Source organism: Clavelina lepadiformis, chromosome 3, assembly GCF_947623445.1.
Source record: "Clavelina lepadiformis chromosome 3, kaClaLepa1.1, whole genome shotgun sequence".
Classification (NCBI taxonomy): domain Eukaryota; kingdom Metazoa; phylum Chordata; class Ascidiacea; order Aplousobranchia; family Clavelinidae; genus Clavelina; species Clavelina lepadiformis.
The window spans coordinates 18,008,621-18,035,111 of record NC_135242.1 but is presented as its reverse complement, the minus strand read 5'-3'; the positions used below and the strand labels follow the sequence as shown (position 1 = coordinate 18,035,111).

At 36.8% G+C, this 26,491-nt stretch overlaps 4 protein-coding genes across 8 annotated transcripts; 2 read left to right on the top strand and 2 right to left on the bottom strand.

The window, feature by feature from the left end:
* The first annotated feature begins 28 nt into the window (after positions 1-28).
* On the top strand, positions 29-5,533 carry LOC143450225 (lys-63-specific deubiquitinase BRCC36-like). The gene is made up of 8 exons (XM_076950678.1): positions 29-208; positions 3,173-3,289; positions 3,395-3,482; positions 3,653-3,741; positions 3,867-3,925; positions 4,336-4,467; positions 4,596-4,828; positions 5,096-5,533. The coding sequence occupies exons 1-7, from the start codon at positions 89-91 to the stop codon at positions 4,816-4,818; spliced, it is 828 nt and encodes a 275-aa protein (XP_076806793.1). The 5' UTR covers positions 29-88; the 3' UTR covers positions 4,819-4,828; positions 5,096-5,533.
* Positions 5,534-9,683: 4,150 nt separating this feature from the next.
* LOC143449241 (uncharacterized) lies at positions 9,684-14,203 on the top strand. Of its 2 annotated transcripts, XM_076949356.1 has the most exons (2): positions 9,684-11,490; positions 11,573-11,737. In XM_076949356.1, exons 1-2 carry the CDS (start codon positions 10,152-10,154, stop codon positions 11,590-11,592), a joined length of 1,359 nt encoding a protein of 452 aa, XP_076805471.1. In that variant the 5' UTR covers positions 9,684-10,151; the 3' UTR covers positions 11,593-11,737. The 2 variants fall into 2 exon arrangements, with proteins under 2 accessions (XP_076805471.1, XP_076805470.1); XM_076949355.1 differs by having other exon boundaries at positions 9,688-14,203.
* A 290-nt stretch (positions 14,204-14,493) lies between these two features.
* Positions 14,494-21,638, bottom strand: LOC143449242 (claudin-1-like). Of its 4 annotated transcripts, none has more exons than XM_076949358.1 (4): positions 20,323-20,784; positions 16,859-17,023; positions 16,316-16,570; positions 14,494-15,647 (listed from the first exon to the last, which is right to left on the bottom strand). In XM_076949358.1, exons 1-4 carry the CDS (start codon positions 20,630-20,632, stop codon positions 15,394-15,396), a joined length of 984 nt encoding a protein of 327 aa, XP_076805473.1. In that variant the 5' UTR covers positions 20,633-20,784; the 3' UTR covers positions 14,494-15,393. The 4 variants fall into 4 exon arrangements, with proteins under 4 accessions (XP_076805473.1, XP_076805472.1, XP_076805474.1 ...); XM_076949357.1 differs by lacking the exon at positions 20,323-20,784 and adding an exon at positions 19,267-20,214; XM_076949359.1 differs by lacking the exon at positions 20,323-20,784 and adding an exon at positions 21,309-21,638 and having other exon boundaries at positions 14,495-15,647.
* Positions 21,639-22,247: 609 nt separating this feature from the next.
* LOC143449714 (sodium- and chloride-dependent neutral and basic amino acid transporter B(0+)-like) lies at positions 22,248-26,133 on the bottom strand. Its single transcript, XM_076950024.1, has 13 exons — positions 25,971-26,133; positions 25,688-25,820; positions 25,340-25,471; positions 25,056-25,220; positions 24,837-24,947; positions 24,612-24,726; positions 24,382-24,520; positions 24,162-24,302; positions 23,851-24,079; positions 23,539-23,783; positions 23,259-23,468; positions 22,955-23,125; positions 22,248-22,825 (listed from the first exon to the last, which is right to left on the bottom strand). The coding sequence occupies exons 1-13, from the start codon at positions 25,983-25,985 to the stop codon at positions 22,640-22,642; spliced, it is 1,992 nt and encodes a 663-aa protein (XP_076806139.1). The 5' UTR covers positions 25,986-26,133; the 3' UTR covers positions 22,248-22,639.
* Positions 26,134-26,491: the final 358 nt, after the last annotated feature.

The window sequence follows — 26,491 nt, the reverse complement described above, 5'->3', positions numbered from 1 at the left end:
GGAACCATTGGCACTGTGTATGACCACAACTGTTTCTATGTTACAGAGTTAAACTTTCATCTGCTCAGGTTGTTATATCAGTAATAAAATGGGTTCTGTTGCTCGTGTCAAACTTAATGCTGATGCTTATTTAGCATGTTTGACACATGCTCTTTCCAATGAAACTGAAGAAGTAATGGGTCTTTGCATCGGTCAAGCGAATGAATTGGTAATGTATATATAGCCTTTATATGTAGCATTTGATAGTTCTAAACTAAGCTTAAATACTAACGTTTTGTAGCTAATCGACAGTGTTTGATGACAACACTTAATGCATTGTCATCAACTTAATAAGGGTCTAGTATACAAGTGCACAATCACAGGATGCCTTTGTATACTAGAGCCCTTGTCAAAATAGTAAGGCATTTAGCATGGTGTAGTGTCTAAAGCATGTTGTGCTATGTCGAATCACGCAGTCACATACGGTATGTTATGGAATTACTGTGAAGTAGTTTGTGGTTACTGTATTAAAATTGGAAAAGATCTCTAAATGCATGTCATGCTAGTTGAGTGATGTTAAGATGTTCATTTTGTCACTTGTGAGTCTAAAACAAGCTTGACGTCAAAGAGTTCAGCCAGACATTTTTCAAAAGTGATTACTTAAATGATAATATTGTTTAGTGTATATAGTCAGTAAAATATTCTCCAATAAGAATTTTAACTTGATAACTCCGTGATTGGCCACTGAAGGTATAAATTTTCTAAACAAGTGATTTGTTTTCAAGTTAAACACTGACATTTGTTTGTTAATCAGCTGTACAAGCCTTTCTTACTTAGTTTAGCTGACTTAACAGGCCATTTCATCACGGGGGAATTAATTAGGAAACAAAAAATCATGTCTGACAGTTTCTCGACAAACCCCCGGAAAAAAAGATGCTGTTACCGTCAAAGATGTTGTCGGATCTAAGTAACATGCACAGGCCAAACAACTCCTATCTTCCTTTTGGGAAGCTTGTCAGCTTTTCATGGCCAATTGCAATGAATGTTAACCAAAGCAAATTTTCCTTTCTGAGACCTGGCCATGTACTCTTCAGCAACAAGCTGGCACCTCGTAATGTGTCCCTTTGTACATATCATGAAATTATTAGACTGGCATCTTGACGCACTTTGCACACAGCTGTATTTCGGCAAATTCCTATCTAAAGTGGTTTGCAATCAACTTACCCACACCTGCTGGAACAATAAGTGTGTCAAATACCTGTGAAATTGTTTTTTGCTTCTCTACCCCCTGGCCGATTCCAGATTGAAGCTTTAGGAAACAACCTGGTATGCATGGAAGACCCTATAACAGAAGTTTTTCAAAACTGTGGACACTGGAAATATTTAAGGTTTGTGCATTTTTATTGCAATAAAGCTTCCACAGTTTTTTCTACGTCAAGATGTCCCAGGGACACCAACTTTGTTACAATGGAGAAATGGTTCAAAGCAGTAACTCTGATGTTGCAGTGCTGCCGGTGGATTTTGCTAAAAACTGCATCTGTAGCTACCAGGATGAAATCCAATCCAGATATTGAACCGAAATCGAGTTGTGCTTTTTACCGTTAGTCTGTAACATAGCGGTGCTCATTTCTCAAAAGCAATTGTGACTGATAGTCCTGATCATTCAAATGGCACTGTTATTCCATTCATTTCCTATACTGATGAAACATGTTTCATTCAGATAGCTACCATTGCAATTTAAGAACAGGTTGGTTGCAATGGCATTGCCGCAGCTGGATGTGGTCCAATAATTTTCCGTTACATGGAATTATTTTTCCACATCACATGGTAAAGGTTTGGCGGACGGAATTGACAGTTCAATAAAAGGAAACGTGTAGTCTGGGTCAGCAGTCAGTGAAAGAAAAGTTTTCGCCCAAGATTTAGCCCTGCCAGTTCCTTAACCAAAGTCCCCGATCTCAATCATGGCAACACCATCTCGGATTGATGACCTACTACACGAAGGTCTAAATCTGGAGGAATTTTTCTCAATTCACCCAAACACCCTGGAAGTAAATCTATTCGACAAATTTTCATACAAAGTATTCAACCAGTTTTTCATTACTTTTCAACTCAGTCTGATATCAATCAAAAGGCTTCTTCGTACATGATACATTTTGGAATCTTTTGCGTAGGTAGTAAATATGATGGAATTAATTACCCTGGAAGAATGCAATAGCTATTATTTAATTATCTGTGGTGTTGTTAACAGCTTTTTGATGGAAGTATCAAGAAACTCCTGGAAATGACCATTATCTTCAAACGTAATTGCTAAATTCTACAGGCTGTTTTGTATATATTTGAGGAAATAATATGAATTCATTTTATTTTAGTTTAATTTATTTTGCTTTAAATTTTAATAAAGTTTCTTGTTTGATTCACAAGTGTTTCTTTATTAACGCAAACTATTTATCTGTTTACCAGTTTCGCATTTGAAGCTTTTTATTACTTGTTTTAGTTTATTTTTCAACTCATTGATTTAAACAACTATAAACAGTTTCAGAAGTGGGAAACAAAAACGTTTTGTTTCCACAAAGTTTGTGCTAAAGAGTAAAGACACTGCAGAGTTATTTTTGTGATCGATTTTGTCCACAAAGACAAGAATATAGTAGTTTTTCCTAGAAATATAGTAGTAATGCCAGGAATACTATAGTGCTTAATGAATTTGCAAAGAAAATACATTGTGACGTCACACTGGTGTGAAATTTATTTATTTGTTCTATTTGTGAGAGGTATATTATTTATCATTCATCACTGAATAGGTTAGGTGTAGTTCAAAAAATGTAAGAATTTTTTTGCTTGAAGCTGAAAATGTGCTACCTGTTATCATGGAATAAAGTATTTGCATTTCCTAGTACACCTGACGAAGCAAGCTTATGCTTGCGAAAGCCCGTGTAGAAAAATATAAAGTTAACCTTCAGAGTGCCAAACTATTTCCTGTTTTATTTAGTATGCTTTAAAATTTGGTTAACACGGTTCAGATAACATCAACTTTGTACTTGGAATAATGGTAAGATACACTTGTCATGCTTCCTCATGGCAGGCTAACCACCTATACTTAAAAAGCACAATTTTTCTCACTTCAAATTGACCAGAAACAAAATAATTGTCTTCCACTGTATTTTGTAACAAAATTTGTTATATTCTATTTTTACAGCGTTTTGGCTGTGAAATAAACATCTGTGCTGTGATGTTGCTTCGGCGCATGGACAAAAGGAAAGATAGAGTGGAAATTTCTGTGGAACAGTTGTCTAATGCATCCACTGTTGCTGAGATATCCTTAACTTTTTTATGGGCACGCTTATTTTTTTATAGGATATTTATAATTATGTACATTACTAAACATTAAAAATGTTATTTAAATTAACTTGGTCAACACGAACTAGCAAAAAAAACAGGAAGGCCCCTAAGAATTGTTGGTTGGTATCATTCGCATCCTCATATAACAGTTTGGCCATCACATGTCGGTAAGGCGTCACATTAAAATAAAATGAGCTGTGAAAGTTTTGTTAGATATAAATACAATATACATCATTGCCAATTTGTAGCAAGTTTGTCTCAATATGAGGAACTTTGAACACAGTTAGTATTTGAAAAACATAATTAATGTTTTCTGTATGTCATTAAATTATTTTAGATGTGCAGACACAAGCCATGTATCAAATGATGGATCAAACATTTGTTGGGTTGATATTTTCCTGTTTTAATCAAACCAAGTCCAATGCGGTAAACACTTGTTGTTAATTTGTTAAAGGTGCTTTCGTAACATTTCAGAGCAGACTTTTTTTAACATCAATGGTTTATCCATTTGTATGCAACTGGTTAGTCATTGTTTATTTATGTCCTATTAGCATTCTGTTGAAATGACATGCTTTCAGTCAAGGACTAACCAGGAATGGGATCCTCCACAGTATGTAAACATTTAAGCAATAATATAACATATGTAGATCCATCTAAGTCAGACATGTGCAACCAGCAGCCCGCGGGCCGCAGTGCGGCCCGCCAGGTTGTTCCAAGCGGCCCGCGTGGTGCTCAGCAAAATGTTAGAAGTTCATACTAGCCATCACTATTTGATGCAGTTTACATCAAAGCAATGGAAATTTTCGCATTTTTGTGTCGTGGACTACATTAAATCTATTTCTTAACTATATAAACTGCATAGGAAAGTCGTTTTATGATACTAATTTTTTCTGAAAAAATCATGTGGCCCGCGTTGTCATTCAAAATTTTGTATTTGGCCCTCCAGTGAAAAAGGTTGCACATGCCTGATCTAAGTTAACACTTCCCAGTTGGACTTGTTTTATGACCCGACCTTTTTAGGTATGAAAGGATAGAAGTTCCAATGTATGTTGAAAAAACAAAAACCTTAAGCGAGGTCAACCTTCAAACTCTCATTGATTTACCAAACATTCTTGTACAAGAGGAGGCCCAAGCATATGAAACTGTGGCAGGGTAAGCATGAAAGTATACTAAAGGTATTACTAGTTAAAAGCGGAAGTCTACCAAAGTTTATTTTTAAAAATTTACTTCTTTTATGCATATGTTCCTTAGGATGTTAACAGACCTCAATGTTTTTGTAGTTCATGTGGTGATCATATTTTGACAAATATCCACAACGCAGCAGTTCATGCACAGACCATTTGCAATATCACTGAAACTGTAACATCTCCATTGCTGCACGTCTTTGAGGCTGCCATTTCATCCCATCAAAGAAAGGTGGAACAAGTGAGAGAAGAAAATGAGAAGTTGAAGAAAGAGATTTTCTTATTGGAAAAAGAAAAAGAAGCTGAATGTACAGATTGAAGTCATATTGGTATGATATTTCAATTTAAATTCTCTTTTTTTGCCATTCTTCTGCAATTGTGCAGTAAAGGTAACTGGTTTCACAGAATCTCCATAGAATTTTATCATATACGCCTTTCTGGCATTAAAAATAAAAACTTCACCTGGTCACCTGAAAAGTTATGAAATCTACACATGGTGTAAGTGACCTCACTGTGTTGGTCGCCGATCACAAAAACGTTAAATAAAAAAAATCTAATAAATCTTTGTTGTTTAAAGCCAACATTGCTTGTTGCAGATGTTGATGGTGACCAACTGCAGCAAGCAAGAGACGTTGAAAGTAAACGTCAAGGATGAAGTGAGGAGAAATCACACCAGAAAATGTCTTAAAGATGAAGTGAAGTTATTCCCCCTTTCCTTTAATGACATCTTGTCAACGAAAACGTTTATCTCATGTAAAATTACATGTTCTACTTACACCCTTCATAATACTTTAATGAAAGTAAATATGCTTTTACATAAAATATTTATGTAAAGCAAGTGCATTTTGTGCGTTTATTGGCTAATTTAGAACACTTTTCTACACGAAATGTACTGTTGCATAAAAGCCCGCAAACATGTTTTCTTTGGTTTCGACCTTACTGTTACTTTTGTGCTGAGTGCACTAAATGTGATCCGTATGTTACGCAAGTGAATTAATCTCCCCAGATGTGCAAGTAAATAATATTCTACTCTACCCTGTAGTTTGCTTATTTAAATGAATTTCCGCACACAAGGTTAGATATTCGTTCAAAAATCTCTATTGGTAACCAGATATTCACCAAGCAGCGTATACTCGAATCCACCAGGTATAAACATGATATCAGGCAGTTTTATTAGCTTGCTCCAAGTTTTATGCTGTTGTGTCATATGCAGTACAGTAATCAGTCGTGCCTCATTTTTCCTTGACTTGACTAAAGTGAAGTCCAAAATGACTCGAGTTATATTGTGACAGCTGTTACGGCAAAATATAGAGCTTAAGTAACAAAAACAGGTAATTTTCTAAAAAAAAATTTCAACCAGACTAATTTGGAGACGTCATGACCTTACGATAACCAACTCAACGCAGTGGCGCATTTTGGGTTGCGTTGATCGTGGATCAAAGCTGGGTCTAAAATTACCTTGTTTTCGCAACCCGCCCAAAATGCGCGGAATACAAAAATTATGGGCCTTTCCGATTGAAAGACCGCTTTAAAACGCCTCGGAAAGAAATGTACGAGTACAGTGAGACCTCGTTAATCCGGACCACTTCGTTTCGTCAAAAAATGTCGGTTTAGCGGGGTATCCGGATTATCGGAAAGTAAAAAATCAATCAATCTTGCAAATGCAGCACCGTGTTCAAAACGCAGTATGCACCTTACTCCAATTCTAAGTACCGACTTTCTGGCTGGACAGCAACTAAAATAAAATTATATTTTTTGTATGATCCGACCCAGTGTCGAACCCCAGAACCACTGTATTAAAGACGAATGCTCTCCAAGTGACGAACATTCGGCCGCAAATCGGTTTGACAACCGCTCTTGCATGGCGAAGCATTCCGGCGGGACCAGCAGTCTTGAACTTTCTTTGACCTGTTTCCAATCTTTGCGCAATGCGATATATTAAGCTGATAGCACGATTGAGTTGCAGCAGTATGTCTTCAATAGATTGCCGCACTCAACCGATGTACTGTACGTATTTTTTTGCGACCGCGGAAGTGTTGTTTGTTACTGTTGATGAACAATTTATTTTTTCGTTTCTAAAATACTGTACAGTATTTCATAGTATGACTAAAAAGCTGTGCGGCTAAAATTTTTTACAAAGCGCAATACTGTACTTTTGAATCAATAAAGACCGCAACGTTATTATGCGTAGATAATCGGCTATTGTTTCGTCAACTAACTACATAGTGTATTAGGACAATCGTGAATCATTTTCGCTTAACTGTTAATAATCCGGTTTATCGGATTTTATTGCTATTGATTTAGCACATTTGTTCCAAAACTTTTGTGTCGGAGTCGGACAGCGGGGTTTCCGGATTAAAGGGGTAAAATGCATAGGAAGAAATCCGTTCCCGGCAGTTTTGTGTCGGATAGCGGGGATTCCGGTTGTTCGGGGTCCGGATTAACGAGGTCCCACTGTATACTCATATTTGTAGACCTACATACAATAGCTGCCAATTTTTGGTGTACACTTTCGAAACGCCGGGTAGAATGACTTTGGGATCACGGCCCAATGCCCCACGCGTAACTACGCAACTGGCAACAAGTAGTGTGAAATCAAAGTTAGGCGTTCAGTTGACTTGGTTCAAACGTAAACTGATTTCAGTCAGAAAAAACGGTGTAAATTACTTGGCACCCTGATCATGTATATGCAGCCTTCCAACCAGTGGCGTAGGAGCATATGCTGCCGCCCCTGGCTTTCGTTGAAAATGCCGCCCTATGTAGACTGCAGCAAATTTTGAAGTATAGTTTCATGTTCACGCAATCTATTCAATAAAAATAATTATAGATAATGTGCCGCGTCTCAGAAGTTCTATATTGCTTGAGAAAGAAGCCTCACTGTCTCAACGTTAAGACCTAAAATAAAAGACAAAAAATGGAGAACAAATGTATTAGGCAAATAAAAGATCAATAGCCGCCTCAAAATTGAACTTTTCGAGCTTTCGCCGAAGCAAAATCAGCGATAATATCTTCAAAATCAAGTTTTTGAACGTGTAATGTCTTGGATTTATGAATTTTGGATTTATGTTTTTGATTTTTTGCTGAACTCCAGTATGAATTCCCGACATAGTAGATGCGTTGTCGTAGCCTTGTCCCCTACACATCATCACATCATGGTTGTTTGGTTCAAGTTCATCTAGAATAGATTGAGAAATTTCAGCTGTCGTTTTTCCGCTCAACGGAAAGAAATTCAAAAACAATTCCTTCAGTTGGGCAATACTGTTTTTGATTATTGCATATCTGACTATAAGAGTCATTTGATCAGTATGTGATACGTCCGGAGTACTGTCGCACATAATCGCAAAATATTTAGCTTCGCGCACCTCTTCAAGAACGATGTTTTTGACTTTTTTACTGAGAAGCAAAATAAGCTCATTTTGAATAGTGGGAGAAAGATAAGTAGTGGTCATCTTCGTAGAAATACGAATATCAGAAAGGTATTTGATGATTACGGGACTATATTTTTCCAGAAGCTTCACGGTCTGTAAAAAATTCCCTTGGTTGTTGGATTCAAAAGCTTCACGATGTCCTCGAAAAGGAAGGTTTTGCTTACTTAGAAATAATATGACATCAACAACGCTTTCTAAAATTGCTTTCCACTTTTTTCGCTCTTCATCCATACAAATGGTGATCTATAGCTTCAGGCCAAGAGGCCACATCATTGGGCAAATTGTTGACTACTGCAACTGCTTCGTCGTTATTTTCACATTCGTCTCCATCTATAACTGGCAATGCATAATTGATTTCATTGGCATTACTTTTGATAGACCCTGTTTCTTGCGTTTCTGCTGATAAGCTGATATTTTCAGTATCTCTCTGGAGCTCAGCGTTATTGTCTGGGTTTTCATTTGAATCTTTCTCTGGTAATGTTAAAGAAACATTTGAACCAGAAGAGATTACAAATTTTAGCATAGCTCCCTTGTGCTTTTTAAATTCTGCTTCTCTTGCTTTCTCTTCTTTTTAAAAAAAGCTCCACTCTCTTTGACATGTTTCATTTTCGAGTCTAAATTAACACTTGTCATTTAAACGTTTACAATCAATAACAACTTAAAAGGTTACAATTAAACGTTTAAATGCCCAGGACTGGTTCACCTTCCACAGTTTTCTTGGTCAGCGGGACCAAATTGTAACAAAATAGCTTGTTTACCGCTCCATTTTTTTTTAAATTCTCGTGCTGTGTGCAATGTGCAGCCTCATTTTGCCGCCCCCTTGCAGCCTGCCGCCCCTGGCGCAGAGCCAGAACCGCCAGGTGGCTGCTACGCCACTGCTTCCAACAATGTTCGTTACTTCCACCACGTTAATCTTGAGGGCTGATCGAGGCGATAAATATTTTTACGGTGCTTGCTTTGACGAGTATTACGAAGCAAAAGTTAACGACACGAAAAGAGACTTAAGCTACCTCATTCCTCCGATGTCATTAATCAAATAACTGTAAGTCAAAACTACCATCTTACACGTCAGGACAATTTTCTTCCAATTTATTTTATCAAGAACAAAGAAGAGTCTTTCTCGTGTTTGACTGTTACTAACTTATTTTTTGCTGCAACGGCACTATAGCCTACAACAAATTGTAGGCTACTTAAGCTTTGCGACAGCCTACTTGACAAAATGGTTTTGATAAGTTTAAAATATATAGTTATAGGCTAGATAACAAACGGTTTTTCCAGATTCATTTTAGGAAAGAGAGTAGGCTATAGCCAGGAAACGTTTTTTTCAAATCGTCCTTCGATGTTGTTTCTCGTAATTATGTAGGTGTAGCCGTATCTACTTGCTATAGCTTTAATCTCAGGCGGTAATTCAACTAAGCAAATGGTAATTAATCTGAAGTTTTGTAAACATATCCTTATTATTCGTATCGTGTTATAACTTATCTAAAAATTTTAGAAACAGCCGATACGCACTAAATATCTGTTCCCATTCATCTGGAATAAATTACCAAAAATTAAAATTCCGTTTAACGTGGCATATGGTGATCATGACCTTGCATAACACGTAGGGGAGACCGGGGCTAGTTGGAAAACGGGGTTAGTTGAAAAATCGCTGTTTTAGTACTCCCTGAACATTTTTTTAAATCTTTACTGTCCCTTAGTGATTGACAACGATGTTATCTATTCGCCATGGTAATTTTATTGGTCTCAGAGCAAAAACATAAGAGTGGTACACGTTTTTCTGTTTTTTACACTTTGAACTAAAATTCGAGCTTGTTGGTAAATATCGTGTAACATAGTGCTCTAGAGAGATTAGTGAAAGTTCATTAGTCTATATTGACCGTAGGTGCCATGGTACCAGAAAAGGCAGAGGCAATTAAATTACCTGCTTTGGTGGCTACATAAAAAGTAAGTTTTCACTCCCATGTGCATACGGGGTTAGTTGGAAAAATTTGAATGGGGTTAGTTGGAAAATGTTTCAACTAACCCCAATTATGAATAACTTTTGCTAAACACTTGCTTTAAAGTTTAAACAGTATTATATGAGTAAAATCATATGAGTAAAAATTTCTTTCATTAATGCTTGATGGAATTCATACCTTTTACTTTTACAGCCTCGTACAGTTAAGTTGGAACTTGTTATTTTATACAGGTCGATAAATAGCTACACTTTTTAATTAAAAGTATGCGCGAGTATAAACGCAAAACTCAACGTGGATCTACTCCAAAGTTTGTAATGGAAAAGGCAGTGAAACAGGTGTTAATGCAGAAAAGACCTTGCCACAAAGTTGGTAAGGAATATGGCATTCCTCATGTGACTTTGCGAAGGTACTGTTTGAAATATCGCAAGGAACACTCTAACCAGAATGATGATATAGAAGAAATATCTTTGAAGAGATATGGATATTTCAATAATAGATCAGTATTTGATAGTAACCAAGAGCTTCTTTTGGTGGAATATTTACTTAAATCATCAACTTTATATTATGGACTGTCCACTAGTGAAGTAAAATCATTGGCATATGAATATGCTACCAAAGTTAATCTAAAAATACCAAGCTCTTGGGCTGTAGCAAAGCAGGCTGGGAGCGACTGGCTTTCCGCTTTCATGAAACGACATCCCAGCTTGTCCTTGAGAACACCAGAAAGCACATCACTGAGTCGTGCTACCAGTTTTAACAGGCATAATGTTAAAACTTTCTATGATAGATTTGCCTCAGTGTTGGAAAGGGATGGATTTACACCAGACAAGATCTGGAATGTAGATGAAACTGGCTGTACCACTGTGCAGAAACCAAGAAAGATTGTCGCAGCAACAGGTGCTAAGCAAGTTGGTGCTATTGTTTCTGGAGAGAGAGGGCAACTTGTCACACTTTGTTGTGCTGTCAGTGCAACTGGAAATGCAATCCCACCCATGTTCATATTTCCAAGGGTACACTACAAGGATCACTTTATTAAAAATGGTGCTCCAACTGGCTCCATTGGGAGAGCACATCCAAGTGGCTGTATGACCGCAGAGAATTTTCTTGTCTGGATGAAACACTTTGTGTCTCATGTTAGACCAACCCATGAAGACAAAGTGCTATTGCTTCTATACAATCATCAGAGCCACATCAGCCTGGAAGTCATTGATTATGCCAAAGACCGTGGCATTGTCTTACTCTCATTTCCACCCCACTGCTCTCATAAGCTGCAGCCGCTAGATAGGGCTGTTTATGGGCCTTTCAAACGTTATTACAACAGTGCTTGTGACTGCTGGATGAAAGAAAATCGAGGAACAACAATGACTATTTATGACATCCCTGATATGGTAGGGAGAAGTTTCCCCAGAGCATTCACACCGGTAAACATACAATCAGGGTTCAAGGTTGCTGGGATCTATCCATTCGACAGTGACATTTTCACGGATGTAGAATTTCTGCCTTCTGATGTGACTGACAGGCCTATCCCGATAAATGTTGCTGACAGTGCCAGCACACAACCAACAGACCAGCAAGCAACCAGCCAACAACACCAAATATCAGGTAGGTCTTTATCATCAACAATTGATTGTCCTGTGAATGTCACACCTGAAAGCATAAGGCCATTTACAAAAGCTGCTCCCAGAAAGAGGAAATCCAACATAAATCGTGGAAGAACCAGGATTTTAACTGACACCCCTGAAAAACAGGAACTTATGGCACAGGATGAAAAAAAGAAAAAGACAAGTAAGAAAATTTGTAAACGCTTGATAAATGCTTCAAAGTCTGACTCTGCCAAAGCACCGCCACCACTCTTATCGGATGAGGAGGACTGCTCAGACGGGAGTACAACAGACGATGAAGAAATGACAGAGGTTAATCAACCAAGTGACATTAAAGTAGGTGAATTTGCACTTGTCAAATTTTCTGCAAGAAAAAGTGTGCAGTACTACGTTGGACAAGTAAGTGATGTTTTTGAAGATGGGGACGTAACCTTCAAATTTTTGAAGCGCTCCAGTCACTCTAAATTAGTGAGTGAACACCCCTTGTTTATTTTTCCTATGGACACTGACGAATCGGAATTCACTCAAAATTTAAAAGACATTGTGTTCAAATTGCCTGTTCCTTTAAACAGAAAAGGAACGAAACGCTGTCAACAGAAATTTGTCTTCCCTGTTGACTTGTCGGGCTACAATCCACAATAGATTGATTAACTAACATTCAAAGAACAGACACTTTTGAATACTGTATATAACAAATCGATGTATTTTCCAACTAACCCCATGTGGTTTTCCAACAAGCCCCGGCTTCGGGGTTAGTTGGAAGACGTGACTGATGTCTGAATAATTAAAGTTTGTGCGTAAACCTGTAACAATTTCTGGTCAGTCTTTTGTAAGAAGTTGTAGATCATCGTAGTCATTATGCCAGACTAGATAAAGGTTTCGAAGATCATTCTGAATTTTGGTGGTTTAAATTTTCCTAAAATTTTTTCCAACTAACCCCGGTCTCCCCTATTAATTATTGTTGAATCTACAGGGCAATGTCACTGATTTACTGAGTTGAGTTTTTGTGGGGGTCAAACTGGGTCGTTCTCGTTTCAGACAATTACGATCAACATAAGTCAGGAGAAATCCACAGCGCAGCCGCTGCCCTTAACTCTCTTAAAAATTCCCAACGCATAGTTTCCTTGTAATTTTGTTATTAGATATACTATTATGTTATGCAACGAGCCAGCAAAACTTACAATCTTTAACCAAGTTGCGATGAGAACAGCGCTAAAACTGTACCATTTTACGTTTATTTTATTACTCAAAGGATACGCCTTTCTCAAAGGAATGATTGTTTAGGGGTAGATTGATATGTTTTATTGTCTAAATACTTAACTATAGTTTATATTCCGACGTATTAACCATTTAATTATTCTCATTTACTTTGTTTAACTTTAACACTTTGATAAGATATTTCATGAATGTCTGAAGCTATGTAACCAACAATGCATACAACATATGTTTTAATTGTAGTTGTCGTAGGCATTGCTATACCTCGTGGTATGAAGTATTATGGAACATGCAATTTTTATCAACTTAGATCTTCTAAAAGCACTGAGTTATGATTTCATTTAAAATTTATGAGTTGGTTTCGATGTGAAAGAGCATTTCAAAGATCTTCTTATGGGAAGTATTGGTACCATACATCCTTACTATTTTGTCGAGCATATCTACTCTTTGCGCGTTTTGAAGTCACAAGATCTGGCATAGCTGCTCAGGTCTAATTTTTGACGTTTATGTTTTGGTGTAGGTAAATGACATTTCTTCTTGAAATACTAAGCAAAAACAACAACAAAGCAAGACTTTGTTTTTATGTTTTTCTAAGCATGGAAAGTCATCTTATACGACCTTTTAGTAAATAGAATAACATATTGCGTAATAATGTTTATTGTACAAAATTTTTGCTTCTCCCTTGTTTGTGTATTGGCAGAAGACGATCACGGGTATTAGCAGTATATAGGACCAATTACGTGAATAGTCTTTGCATGACCATCCAAACATACAAGTAAACAAGAATCTGTTGGCATTACGTACGACGTTTTGGAAAATAGCAATACCATATCGTGTTACTAATAAGTAATAACTAATAACGTTCACTGTACACAATGTTTGCTATTTCCGTGTGTTTTGTGTTTGTGTGTGTGTGTGTTGGGAGAAGCGGGTCACAGTTCGTATAAGACATATTACGTGTGTGGTCTTTTCATGACAACTTAACATACAGGTTTACCAGGTTCTGTTGGCATTTTTCTAGTACGCTTTAGCAAATTCCTAGACAACATGTTTTATTGGTTTAATGACGTATGTTGGTAGCAAGGTATGTATTGCTAGGATATTTGCCCAGATATTTATTTTTTCCATATACTTATATCTATCTATCTAACTTGTAAAGATCTACCTTAGATAAATTGTATCTTGAAGCATTTACTAATATAGTACACCTAACTATCAGTTTTTGTCACTTGTAAGTTGCATGTTACAAGCCTGGTCAACTATTACAGTGAACGAAATGTTGCTTCATCTACCCTGGGTTAAGTTGTTTTTTGAAGATTTTCATGACACGAGGCACCACCAATATCGATGTCATACTGTACAGTATGCTATTTCTTGTACGAAGATGAAATATAGTTAAAACCAAGAATACATTACGTCAACATTGTTGCATTATAAACAACATAAGGTAACTTAGACATACTGTAATAATCCAATGTAAATAGACTGATTTTTATTTGCAATACAGTCTGGAATATATATATATATAGATATATATATACATTTGAAATTGAAAAAATACTGGATAAGCTTAAATTTAAAAGTATTTCTTTGCTTTATTCTTGACCACATTCAATACGTTTGAAAGACCTGGGTAAACAAAAAATATCTGTAGGGTAGGATATTAACATAAGTGGCAAAGTCCAGAAAGCGATTGATAAACTGTTCTAACAGTAGCCATTCTCAGTTGACGTTGATATGCTCTTGATCCTTGAATGAGATAGAAACGATTTGTTTGCTTACATAATAAGGAACATTTTATTACAGGGGGTGTGCACAAATTAAAACGGTTGTATACTTGTCAAGTGGTTTTTAAATTACTGCTGGCTATGATTAATAAACTAACATAACAAATCTTCTTAGCAATAGGAAACATATGACAAAACGTTTGAAAAGCTGACAATGCTAATGCTTCCATATACATTTTACACACAGTTTGACATAAAATATTCGTGAAAGACAAATGTAGGTTATACGACATCAAATAACCTTGAGGTTCTTTCAACATTTGCGAGTATTACTCACATTAATGAAAATAAAAAGTTAATTCGTTGCAAACGTGTAAGTCTGTATACAAATGCGATCAGGTTCTATTGTAGAGAATGCAAAGACAAAATTGCAAGTGATAATACTATACATTAATTTCTTTCATTTTCTGGCCATGTATTTACCGTAAATCGAAAAAAAATCATAAGAAAGAGTGATGGAAAAATAATTTTCAATATATCCGTTTAACAAATTGCAACGTTTCCAAATATTACCCTATTATATGCTTCCACAAATGTTAGAACATCAAAAAATATGAACGTGTTAACCGTGATAAAATAAAGGATTACAACTCAGTTCTCAATTTAAACATAAACTCTTATATTTGCTTGTTAGAAGCTTTTAATGGCTGTATTTTCTACAACCAAGCGGCCATAAAATGTCTATGTGAAAACACCACGTGAACTGATAGCTTTTGTACTGGCCACCTCGTTCGATCAACAAACAGTTGTAAAAGATAGGCAGCAGTTTTATGTTCTTATGTACAGCATGTTGTTAAAAGTAACGTTCAATACATACTTCGTATTTTGTGATCAAAACTAGTGCTCAGGACATTGCAAAAGAATTTCTTTACTCGTGGCATGTCTTATCAAGACCTGTTCGTTCAAACGAAACCACTTGCCCGCGCGATGTCACTGTCATGTCGAGTGTGACTGGATTTGGGACTGTCGCGGTGGAGGCTGCTGCGGTGACTGTGGCTAGAAGTGAAAGATGAAGCTCGATGATCTCTGTGTCCGGAGTAGTGGGAAGAATGATGCGAGTGATGGTTGCTATGCTTGGATTGGCGATAGTCGGATTTCCGATAACCACTACGATCCTTGTAAATCGGGTCTTGTTTGTAAGTTTCAACGGCGGGAGCTGAAAAAAAGAAGTTCATAAACAGAATATCGAAATATATCTTTGCGATCGGTTTAAATACACAGAAAATTTGTCTTAATTCCCAAATCGTTAATGGATGCTTAGGATCTTAACTTTTTTCAATTTTTTAAAGTGTGGTTTTTTTTGTGCGGAGAGTTGTTAGCGGTTTGTTTCATGACTCGTATAATATCTCCTGTAGGGTTGTGATTTAAACTAGAGCTTTCTGCTTTTATAGCTTCTGGTATAACGTATTTATTGTATACGTAAACAAGTTTTATGGTATTGATGTTTTCCTATGGTTTAACTTTCTTATCTCTGAGTCGGTTTTGGAATGTGTTGTCTTCAACCGGTATTTAGTTAATTATTATCGGTGACGCAACCTGTAGGCTACTCCAGGAATTGACCTCGTGAATTTCTGGTCGTTGTAAAGTTGCTTCGATTATATCTTTTTGTTAGATAGTCATCGAAAACATGTTTTCTTTCATTTGTCTTCTATAAGACAGGCTATGACCGTAGTGATGTGCATTGGAGTCAGGTGCTTGTATAAGTCAATTTTGGTTTTGGAACCTTCAGTCGTGAAAGTTTTTACTTGTAAACAATACATACTTGTAACAAACACGAAGCGGATAACTTTTGTATGACATTACGTAACTATTAGTGATACTTACGGGGATAAGAATACTTTTCTTGGGCTACTGGTGGCTTGTACGAATATTCATATGCCGTTGTTTTCCCCACTGGTTTGTTAAAGCAGGTACAGCATGTCATCAGAATACCACATATCAAAGAAAGCACCATGACAACCCAGCCAAGATACAGGCAAGCACCAAAAGTATAACTGAGTTGCTGTTGGTTGTACGGGTAGTTAAATTCGCGGACGACTTCGGCAGCGTACCAAGATACACATATTCCCGTCAGTGAACCTGTGTAACAGAAATCAGACTTTAAGCTGTCATGGAGTTTATTTTCACAGATTAGATATTATCACAACAAGAAAACACTTTGGTATTTTAAACATCATTTTTTCTACAGATATATAAATTACTTAATAAAGCTTTTGAGAAGATGAAACTAGGTAACATATCAATGATTAACGTATAGCTATATGGCGCAACAGTTATACACTGATCAACGTGGTTCCTAACTATTTACATAAGTATGATGATTTTGACAGGAAACCAAGAGACAAAACAAGATGGGTATCTAATAACCTGCTACAATGTGGCATACTCCTCCAATCATTATTGTCCATCTTTTTGATTTTGAGTCTTCCTCAATGATGGTCGCGCATCTCATGCCAAGTGCGGAACATATCACACCTGCCACTGACGCGAGTAACGCGATTATCATCAACGCACGAAAAGCGTTCAGGTAGGCTGTAAAAAATTGCAAGTTTAACAACGCAGGGCACAAAAAAACTGTAAGTCACCTACCATGCCTTAATTTGCTAGTATTTCGCAGAGCTTTGATTAATAATTCTTTACGTCTAAGTAGACTTTATTTTATTTATGATGCTGCCTTGCTCTGCTTTATAAGACATTCTATTTGTTAAATAATAATTTGTTACATAATTTTAGTCAAACGGATCATGTTAAATTCTTATGCAAGTCAGACACATCGTTAAATGTTGTCTTACCCGCGAGCCCGAATATAGGTGTGTCGTACATGTCACACGTGAAGTAATTGTTCTGGTAATTTGTGCACCTAACCCACAAGCCCTCTTTGGCTCGAACCCCTCTCATATATGCATCTGACGCAACTACAGAATTTACTCTCCATTCGGGCATGATAACCACAACGACGATTAAAATCATAGAAACAAATCCAAGCAGCACAGATGCATGGATTAAACCTTGACTTGCCATTGTAAAAAGCAAAGGCGACACTAACTTTCAAATATTTTTTAGTTTCTGTTCTGGTGGTATGACGAAAAAGAAGTTAGATATTTGAACTAATATAATCATGTGATCAGTTGATCTCAAAATATGTTGATACTTTCCATCTTCTTTTCAGCTTTTGCTAATCTCATTTGTTATTTCATCCTTTGCTTTGTTGTCATAATGTATAGCTATATATATAAAATAGCGTACAACCGGTACATCTGATGTTCATGAAATCGGTAATACCTTTGCTTTTTTAATACATACCAAACTTCATCTACTTGTTATACATTTCTTCAACTAGTAGGCTTACGTTTACTGCAATATCTACCTGTTGCGCTCAGGATGAAACTAAGGATACATAGAAGATAAAAGCAATATTTATCCTCTACTTTAGGTTACTCATTAACTCTTAATGTTAAACTTAACTTCTTCTAGCTGTGTAGGCTATATGATGTGGGTAGGTATGAACTCACCATTAAACGCGTAGGCTTAAGCACATATTTACCCGTTTGGTTCAAAATTGCAACAAGGCGAATGCTTTACAGAGGAGTGGTTATTCGAACGTAAATGCCTATCTCAGCTCTAAAACAATAATTTGTCTATATGCGACTTATGTAAAGTATAAAACCTTGCGCATACTGTATGAGTACTTTACCATCTTATTAAATCATTGCTCACTTTTACTGAAGAATCGTAAAGCAGTTAAGGTGTTTCTGTGCCTTGGTTGCCCAAACTGTAGAGAGGTCACGACTATACTCCTATATCGTTTATCGGCAAAGTATATTGACTATGACTATGCACAGCACCATGTTATTGTTGTTTAGTGCTGTCGTCATATCTGTCGCTTCTAACTTTGGAACTGTATATTTTTGTCTGTTTTCTACACAACAATCTTATTTTCGTGTTTACAAATATTTATGGTTACCTTCTTTACATTAGAAAATTGCAGGAACCTCCAGTAAAATACTCCAGTACCACGCAGTGTTAAATAGGCGTTGAAATCGTACAATAACAATAGTAACGAAATCAACATAAAGCTCAAATTATATCCTCTTCAATAATAATATCACTCAAATAAGGTGTATTTGAATAAATTAATTACACAAATTATTATAGTCTAATACTGCCAAAAAATCAAGATTACACTTAGCGTTGAGTTTAGTACCTTAGCTGAGGAATGCCAACTTCGTACATTACCGACTGTAAAGACTTATAAATCTTGTCTTATCTTGTAAAAGAAAATGTCATAGGATGAAATTTTCCTATTTTTGGAAATATTTGTAACATGTTTTCAACAAGACAATCGCAATTATTTCAATGATGTGTCCAGTTTAAACATTTGACGACTTTTTGTTGCAACCGAAACAATAAAAGAGAACATTGTGGCTATTGAAAGAGAACAATAAAAATGTAACATAAATGATACATACCTTATGTAAATATACACTCTTTAATCGTAAAATAACTCTCTCTTTTTAGGCATATAGCCTTCATGCCTTTTTGACTTTTGATTCGATAGTTTTTTGTCTTTTGTCATTTATGAGTAGGCCTAAAGTGAGTTCCAAAATTTACACTTCGTTTGGAAGTAGGCTAGGCTATATACTCTTTGTTTTGCGTGCGTTCAGGTCAAACATGCAAGATAGCAGTTTGTCCTGATCATATACTCTTACCAAGGAAGTGTCGGTAAGCCAATTCTTTCTTTTTTAAATCTTATAAGGTAGGATGTGTACACTTACGATATATGAGTGCATCATAACCGGACTGTTGACCACCACTATTTCCAATCGTCGTATATATTTGATAGCATTGGATAGTCCCTTGTCCTGCACCAGTTTTCACACATTGCAGAAAGATCCCTTGGAATTCCCATATATTTGTAATTGTAGTTATACTCCCCCATATTGCGCTCGACTTCCAGTAGGGGGCGCCAACTACAAAGGCGATCAAAAATATAGTGGGAGTGCCGAGCAACAGCGCAGCCCTGCGGAGGTTGACAGAAGCCGGACCTTCTGCTTTTGTACGTTCGCTAGCTTCATCGTGATAACCATACTTGGCTCTACTCATATCTATTCCACCCACTATATGATTAAATCTCAAGAGTATCTTTTTCGTTTGTAAATCTGCAAAAAAGCTTTACATTAAATCATTTTTTACCGTTTCTCGATGCAGCTCTAACTTTATGTTTACTGACTAATTTTAAATTACTTAAGTTGTAAAGTAAATCTTAAAGTTCTTAAATCACCATCTCAAAGCTTAAAGTTGTTGGCGTTTCTATCCACTCATATTAACTGACTATATGTTCTCTGACTATACATAACTCCACTATATGTTCTCTGCGATTGTTCGACGACACTCAAGACAGTAACGGATCTGAACTGGCATATCCCAGCAACGAAGACATGATGAGCACGTTTGCTTACACGTATTCACAACATGGGATTAAAACGTGCGAAAATATTGAAACAAGCAATCGAAATTGCATAATAAGATTCCTACTTTTCAATTTCTTAGGGTTTAAATCCATGGCCTGGTTGGGCCCTTCACAATAACTCCAATTTCAGAATAATCTATAACCACCCATAATAAGAATCCTAACCAACCTTTCAGATAAAACTTTCAATGTTATGCAAAATTATTGTCCAAATTATAACTCAAACTTTCAAAACTATGCGAAAACCTAAAAAGTATCGACAGGTTTATCGTGAGAGTTTTCCGGTGTACCTATATCGATGTGTTTCCGTCTGATTTTGCTTAACATTCTGAAGTTTATTCTATTGAAGCCGTGGACTTACCGTTGACTCCGTTAGTGGCGTAAACCGCTGAATTGGTGTAATAACCGCTGTTGAAACCCATTTGATAGCACTGATTATTTCCTCTTGCGCCCAGAGTATTAACGCAGGACAAAAATAAGCCTTGAAAACCCCAGATGTTCCTCATTACAGAGGCACTGGCCCAGGAGGAAGACACTTTCCAATAAGGTGCGGCCAACACAAACAGCAATAGAAGCAAGTAGAAAAAACTCAGACCAAATATTGTATTTCGCAATTTAGTTGAAAGTATCCTCTTGGAAGGCTTGCCATATGACGTTGTATTATACGCCATTTTTCTTGAAATATTTCTAAAAACACTACAACACGCACTTTATACAAATCGACTTTAGATTAAGAGTTGATCCACTGCCATCTTTTCCTAAAATTGCAGTTTTTAATTTGTTCTATTAAAATACTAAATTAGTGAAAGAAAGATGCTTAAAATCTGTACTCTCAGCTAATTTTGAATTCAATTCACTGAATACTTTTATATGTGTAAACTAAATAGAAAGTAATGTCTGTTCGAACACCATTTCTAGCTTGTGGCCGTCACTTTGAATGACGATGATGGTTTTTCTCAAATCATTACTGATGTGCGTATTCGTTATCCAAAAACCTAACTCTGCAAAGAATTTCTTCTGCTGGGCAACGCTTTTTATTTACTTTTCAATTCAAAGAGAATCGAATTGAAATTCGAAATGGCGAAAACGTTACGTATGTAGTAAACTCATGATTTTTACTTGTTGATTCATAATGGTAGTGCAGACTTATAAGAAATTTCACATACTGTAAAACTGCAACCAGGAAAAGTTAATAGACTTGTGTATCACATTCCCGAAATTATGAAACACAATGTTAATACTACTTCCATACCCATATTCCTCTTTTTAGAATGAAAGTTGGTAAACAAAAAATCTCTTCAAATTTGTAAGTAATGTAATTCACGACATTCATTTTGAAATACTCACTGTAAAGTTGATAATCTGGAGTTGAACCGTAGTAAGTTGAACCGAAACCCATCTGCACACAATCTATATTTCTAGCTTGAAACATGCACGACATCCACAACCCATCAAACGCATATACTGTTGCGTACAATTGAAGCGAATCTTCTGGTGAGGTATGTCTCCAGAATGGTGCCCCCATAACAAAACCAGTTATTAACATCACAACACTTCCAGCAGCTCCATAAATATAACGCCATCGAACACTAAGTACTTTGCCTGTCATTCTGAAACTTCCAGCAGCGATCTTGGTCTATATGAGTGTAGACTGTAGAGTACTGTGCAGCTGTGCTATTCGACTAGTCGCTATGTCGTTTGTTATCGGTTTCCAACGTATCGCGTGCGTAAAAATGCGGAGTGGAGTACGTCAGGAACAGAAAAAAGTCTATTTCAGTGCGTTTCTGAAAGCGGAAGGCTGTAACTAATGACCATAATCACTCAGTAACACAACTATGGTCAAGTTTTAAGTTTAAAATTCTTAAGTTTAAGTTATCCGTTTTTACTGATTGAGTCACAGCCTTTATCCAACGTTGTTGATGCCACAGTTAATCAGCACAATCCATCGTACGTTGTATTCATAGCCAGTAGACTTTACTTTTTTGTAACAATAACCTCGCAACATTTAGCAGTAATTTTGACATCGCTCCATATGTCCTCCTCTATATACTTAGTCTAGTTTTGTGTTCTTTTTTGTGCAGCTAAATAATTTCGTATAAGTTACCGATAATTTTACTTACTTATCCATTGTAAATAATTCGACTATTTATTTGCTTGTACTTTCCCTGAAGAAGGAGAACTGTTTACGTTCGAACCATGTCAAATAACTTGTAATAAAATAAAAATCTATTTTGCACTGGTTGCTTTCATTGCTACCTGATATACTTACTACAGTATTTCAAGAAATTTGTTAACAGAGTTTATTGCAGGTATTTCAGACTATTATGACGCACGTTAACATTATAACCTACCATCATATGTACAAAAGTTGCTAATTTTACACGTTAAGTGATGCTAAATAGAAAAATACAAAAGGAAACAGAGCATGATTATAATGTCTCTCAACATAGCACCATTTGTTAAAAGCTTTTTGTTGTACTCCCACACGGCCCATCATAAATCATAAATGTTATTTCGGTAGTGGCAGCGGGCAACACGAAAACTTACGAAAAAGTAATAGTTAACGATATAGCTGAATTGATTTTCAAAATACTGTGTACCCTGAAATCGTCAGTACATTGAAATGGTAACGTTATGATTTTGACGTATTTCCGGGTTAGTGGGAAAGAAAGAGATTTCTAGAATTTTGTCTGCGCAACGTCGTCATCATGTTCGTAAACTGGATTTGCTGCAGCCTTGTCATAGCCTCGGTCTTCCTTTTCTTTTGCAATCTCCAGGGCTTCTCGGGGCTCATCCATGTCGGCGTAGCGGTACCCGCGGAATTTTTTCAGGTAAGGGCCCCAGTCTCCGTCCGGTGATGATGCCTAATATAATATTCTGCAATTACACCCGCTGCTTACATTTTTCCAATAATGCAACTGCAATCAGCATATTTTAACCAGTGAAATAACAGAAAGCAACCGAGTTTTTCGAGAGCGAAAGTCACAAAATACCTTGAAAATATTTCCACCCTTCTTAATGATCGTGATCACACCAAACAAAGGAATAAAAGCTATGGCAAACGCAATCATTAACCATCCAAGAACATTGGCGAATACTGGGTAGGTTGTATCATCGTCGTACGTCTTTCCGGTAAAAGTGACCAGTGACCAAATAAGAATTGCCTAAAGTTAGAAAATAAAATTTAAAATTAGAAAATAAATACAAATATTATTCGCTGAACCTAATGCTGGTTAGAACTTGCGGTTAACGAGGTTCAAATCACATGCCAAGTTCTATTTTGTTCAAAATATCTACCGTGAGTAAAAGCGGGGAAATGAAAAACCAGCATGCCCTCCAGTAAATCCAGAATGCCCAGTGTTTCTTCCCTATCATCATTTCCACGTCTTCTATGAAGCGGTTACCGCCATAGATGTAGCAAACACCAAAGAGCTCCATTACTGCCACAAAGAGCAGACCCCAGCCTGCCGCGTAGTGGTCAATCAAATCCACCCAGTAAAGTCCAGACTGGAAGAAGTTTTAGTTTTAATTTAAATAGTTTAAATATTCAATTTGCTTTCGTTTCATTTTCACTTACGTCGGTTACACAAGTCAGCCCGAGCAAAAAGAGAATCACAGACAAGAACAACATTAGTTGCCATCGGCGGCTTCTCAACTGTCGTGGAAAGCTGTCGATAATCGCTGTGCTTACAGTTTCCAAAATAGTAAATTGACTGTCCAAACCAAGAGTAAACAGCATGAGGAAAAACAGGATTGCCCACAGCGGAGAAACCGGAAGTTGAGTAATGGCTTCCGGGTAAACGATAAAAGCAAGACCAAAACCTGCGTTTTAAAACAAAGAGTGAGTACTTAAAACCGCAGACAAGAACACCTTGATTTCAAATTTTACTTGATTGTACGACTTCGTCTACGCTTCGACCCAACTTCAAAGCCATATGTCCCAATACAGTAAAGATAGCAAATCCGGCAAACAAAGAGGTAGCGCAGTTGACAAAGCATACTATAAGGGCGTCGTAGAAACAGTTGTTTTCAAATTTGTTGTACGAAGATAAAGCGATCAGTCCACCCCACGCAGCGCTGAGAGAAAAGAAAATCTGCGTTGCAGCGTCTTTCCAAACCTAAAAAGGCGAAGTTTAAATTAACATTTAACTTCAGTGGAGTAATGTCTTTGTAGGCACTGTTGTCTGCAACACTACATACTTCGGCATCAGCAAGCTTGTTAAAGTTGGATTTATAACCAATGTAATATTGTACACCATCGTAAGCACCCTCCAAGGTAGCACCACGTATCAACAGAATCAGAAGTACAACGTAGGGAAAAATGGCGGTAAAATACACAACCTGGTGAAGAATAACATCTGAAGTGGGAGCAATCTACCCATTAAATGTCACAGAGAGTCTTAAGCCGAACCATACTTACCTTTCCAGATGACTTAATACCACGAATCAAACTGTAGAATACAACAATCCAAGCGACGATCAAAGATAACACGAGATGTGTGTTGGGGATACCGGTATATTCCGGATCTATTCCATCGGACAAGTTAAGGGCGTAATCCCTAACAAACGTTTGAAGGTTAAACATGTGACGGAAAGGATAGGGACCCAAAGAAATTGAATTTAATCTGCTATAAAGCATTGTTAACTCACTTCCAGTATTCTTCACTGGCGCTGCTACCACGGAAAGGGACGTATTCGGGACAACCAAAGTAGCTTTTGTCTCTACCTGCTATGACTGTTAACGCTTCCACTTGTTCCCGTTCGACTAAAATACCACAAAGTTGGTCAAAAAATTGTGAAAAAAACAACTTTACGGTACAGTGCGCTGATACAAATTTGTGAGTAATGTCAGTCTAGTTATCAGAAGCACAATACCATTTTTCGACACGTCATCAATAGAGAAAGTGTTGTTGACGAGATTCACAAAATCCACCTCACTTGGGGTAAGAACCACATCGGTCAAGTTAATAACCGCGCAAGAGTTTTCTGACAAAAAGGGAATGAAGAATATAAAGAAGCCCGAAAAATTTAAAGCCAAGTTGCTTTGCTTTAGAATGGTAAAAATATGCTCAAAATTGAGTTAGGCGTACTTACTGAAGCTGGTACTACAACTTAACGGGTTATTCCAGTAATTGTCACATTTCTCCCAAGGCAAATTAGCAGTGAGAGAAGAGAAAAAGTAGAACACCGTATAAGCTATGATAACATTGTAATAGATGCCCACCATTGCACTCAGTGCTACCATACAGATTCCGACACCTGCAGCAAATAGCAATCCGCATGAAATATTACGCTGTGTATTATATACTAATTAAACAATGCATATTAAAGTTGTAAAATGATCAAATTAACTAAGTTTTATTTCCGGTAAATCCCACCTTTAAGTATTGGATTGAATTTCCAAACAGCAGTTGGCCCCAAGCTTGAAAACTGGCCAAGGGATACTTCCATAAAAAAAATAGGAAGCCCGGCAAAGACTAACATAATAATGTAAGGAATGAGAAAGGCCCCTATAAAGAGAAAGTTAGGTGCAGTCGCATGAGAAACACATTTGATTTCGTGCACTATACCACAGATAATACTACCGAACGTGACTATTTCATCGAAAGTAGGTGATCTATTTGATCAAATGATTTTCAGCTACAAACCTCAGTTTTCAGAATTTAGCAGAATGGCAAAAAATAAAAAATCTGTCTTTAGTTCGGTTATTGAATCATTATTAATACCTCCACCATTTTTATAAGCGAGGTATGGAAACCTCCAAACGTTTCCTAAGCCGACAGCATAGCCAATGCACGAGAGAAGGTAATCAGCTTTGTTGTCCCAGTTGCCGCGATCTTGATTCTCGTCCTTTTCAGCCTGGTTTAGAATTACAAAGCTACTTTGAAGAACAAGAAAACGTACAACATGATGTCTACAAACTGAGCTAAGTAGGCTATTTTACAATTAGGTAAGTTTTGCTGATGCTTTAGTTTAAGTTTTAACAGCATTAGGACTCGTAATACTTACAACGTCACTTGTCATTTTGCCGAAAGAATGCAAAACTTCCCTAACAATTACTGAAACATGTAGTAAAATTTCACTGTTTAAAGCAATACGAAGAACTGCACATAGGCAACTATTCTACATATCGTCTGACAACAGACTTTTTAGACTTTCTGCGACTACTGTGTGTGCGATGTACAAATTCCACTGCGAACCCATTGTTAAGCAAAAAGTCTTTTCCAAAAAGGTCTAATTAAAAAACTACCTGCCAAACGTTCTATGCTTTATGTCAGGCCAAAGTGCGCGTAACAGTAACAAAACACTTAAACAAAAATACTGTACACGTGTTCAACTTCTTGAGAGTCTTTATGAGTTCTTACACCAAAATTTACCGCTTTGTACAAAAAGATTAGTTAAAATGGGACCTTTTCCCTTCTATTCAATGCACAAAATACGCGCTATCACACCAAGTTTATACAGGGCTTTGGCAAAAACATTTACCTGCGCAGCTAACCTTTCTGATATTTTCTTGAACTAAAAAGTGT

Excerpts from the sequence above, each read along its gene's own strand:
- LOC143450225 (XM_076950678.1), top strand. The coding sequence starts at position 89 with ATGGGTTCTGTTGCTCGTGTCAAACTTAATGCTGATGCTTATTTAGCA. Across the intron at positions 3,290-3,394 it reads ATGCATCCACTGTTGCTGAG|GAACTAGCAAAAAAAACAGG; the intron begins ATATCCTTAACT and ends CTTGGTCAACAC. Across the intron at positions 3,742-3,866 it reads ATCAAACCAAGTCCAATGCG|CATTCTGTTGAAATGACATG; the intron begins GTAAACACTTGT and ends ATGTCCTATTAG.
- LOC143449241 (XM_076949355.1), top strand. The coding sequence starts at position 10,152 with ATGCGCGAGTATAAACGCAAAACTCAACGTGGATCTACTCCAAAGTTT.
- LOC143449242 (XM_076949357.1), bottom strand. The coding sequence starts at position 19,594 with ATGAGTAGAGCCAAGTATGGTTATCACGATGAAGCTAGCGAACGTACA. Across the intron at positions 17,024-19,266 it reads TTATGATGCACTCATATATC|CCTACCTGAACGCTTTTCGT; the intron begins GTAAGTGTACAC and ends AATTTTTTACAG. Across the intron at positions 16,571-16,858 it reads AGTATGCCACATTGTAGCAG|GTTCACTGACGGGAATATGT; the intron begins GTTATTAGATAC and ends TCTGTTACACAG.
- LOC143449714 (XM_076950024.1), bottom strand. Across the intron at positions 25,472-25,687 it reads CGCTTATAAAAATGGTGGAG|GGGCCTTTCTCATTCCTTAC; the intron begins GTATTAATAATG and ends TTCTCTTTATAG. Across the intron at positions 23,784-23,850 it reads AGACGAAGTCGTACAATCAA|GTTTTGGTCTTGCTTTTATC; the intron begins GTAAAATTTGAA and ends TTTAAAACGCAG.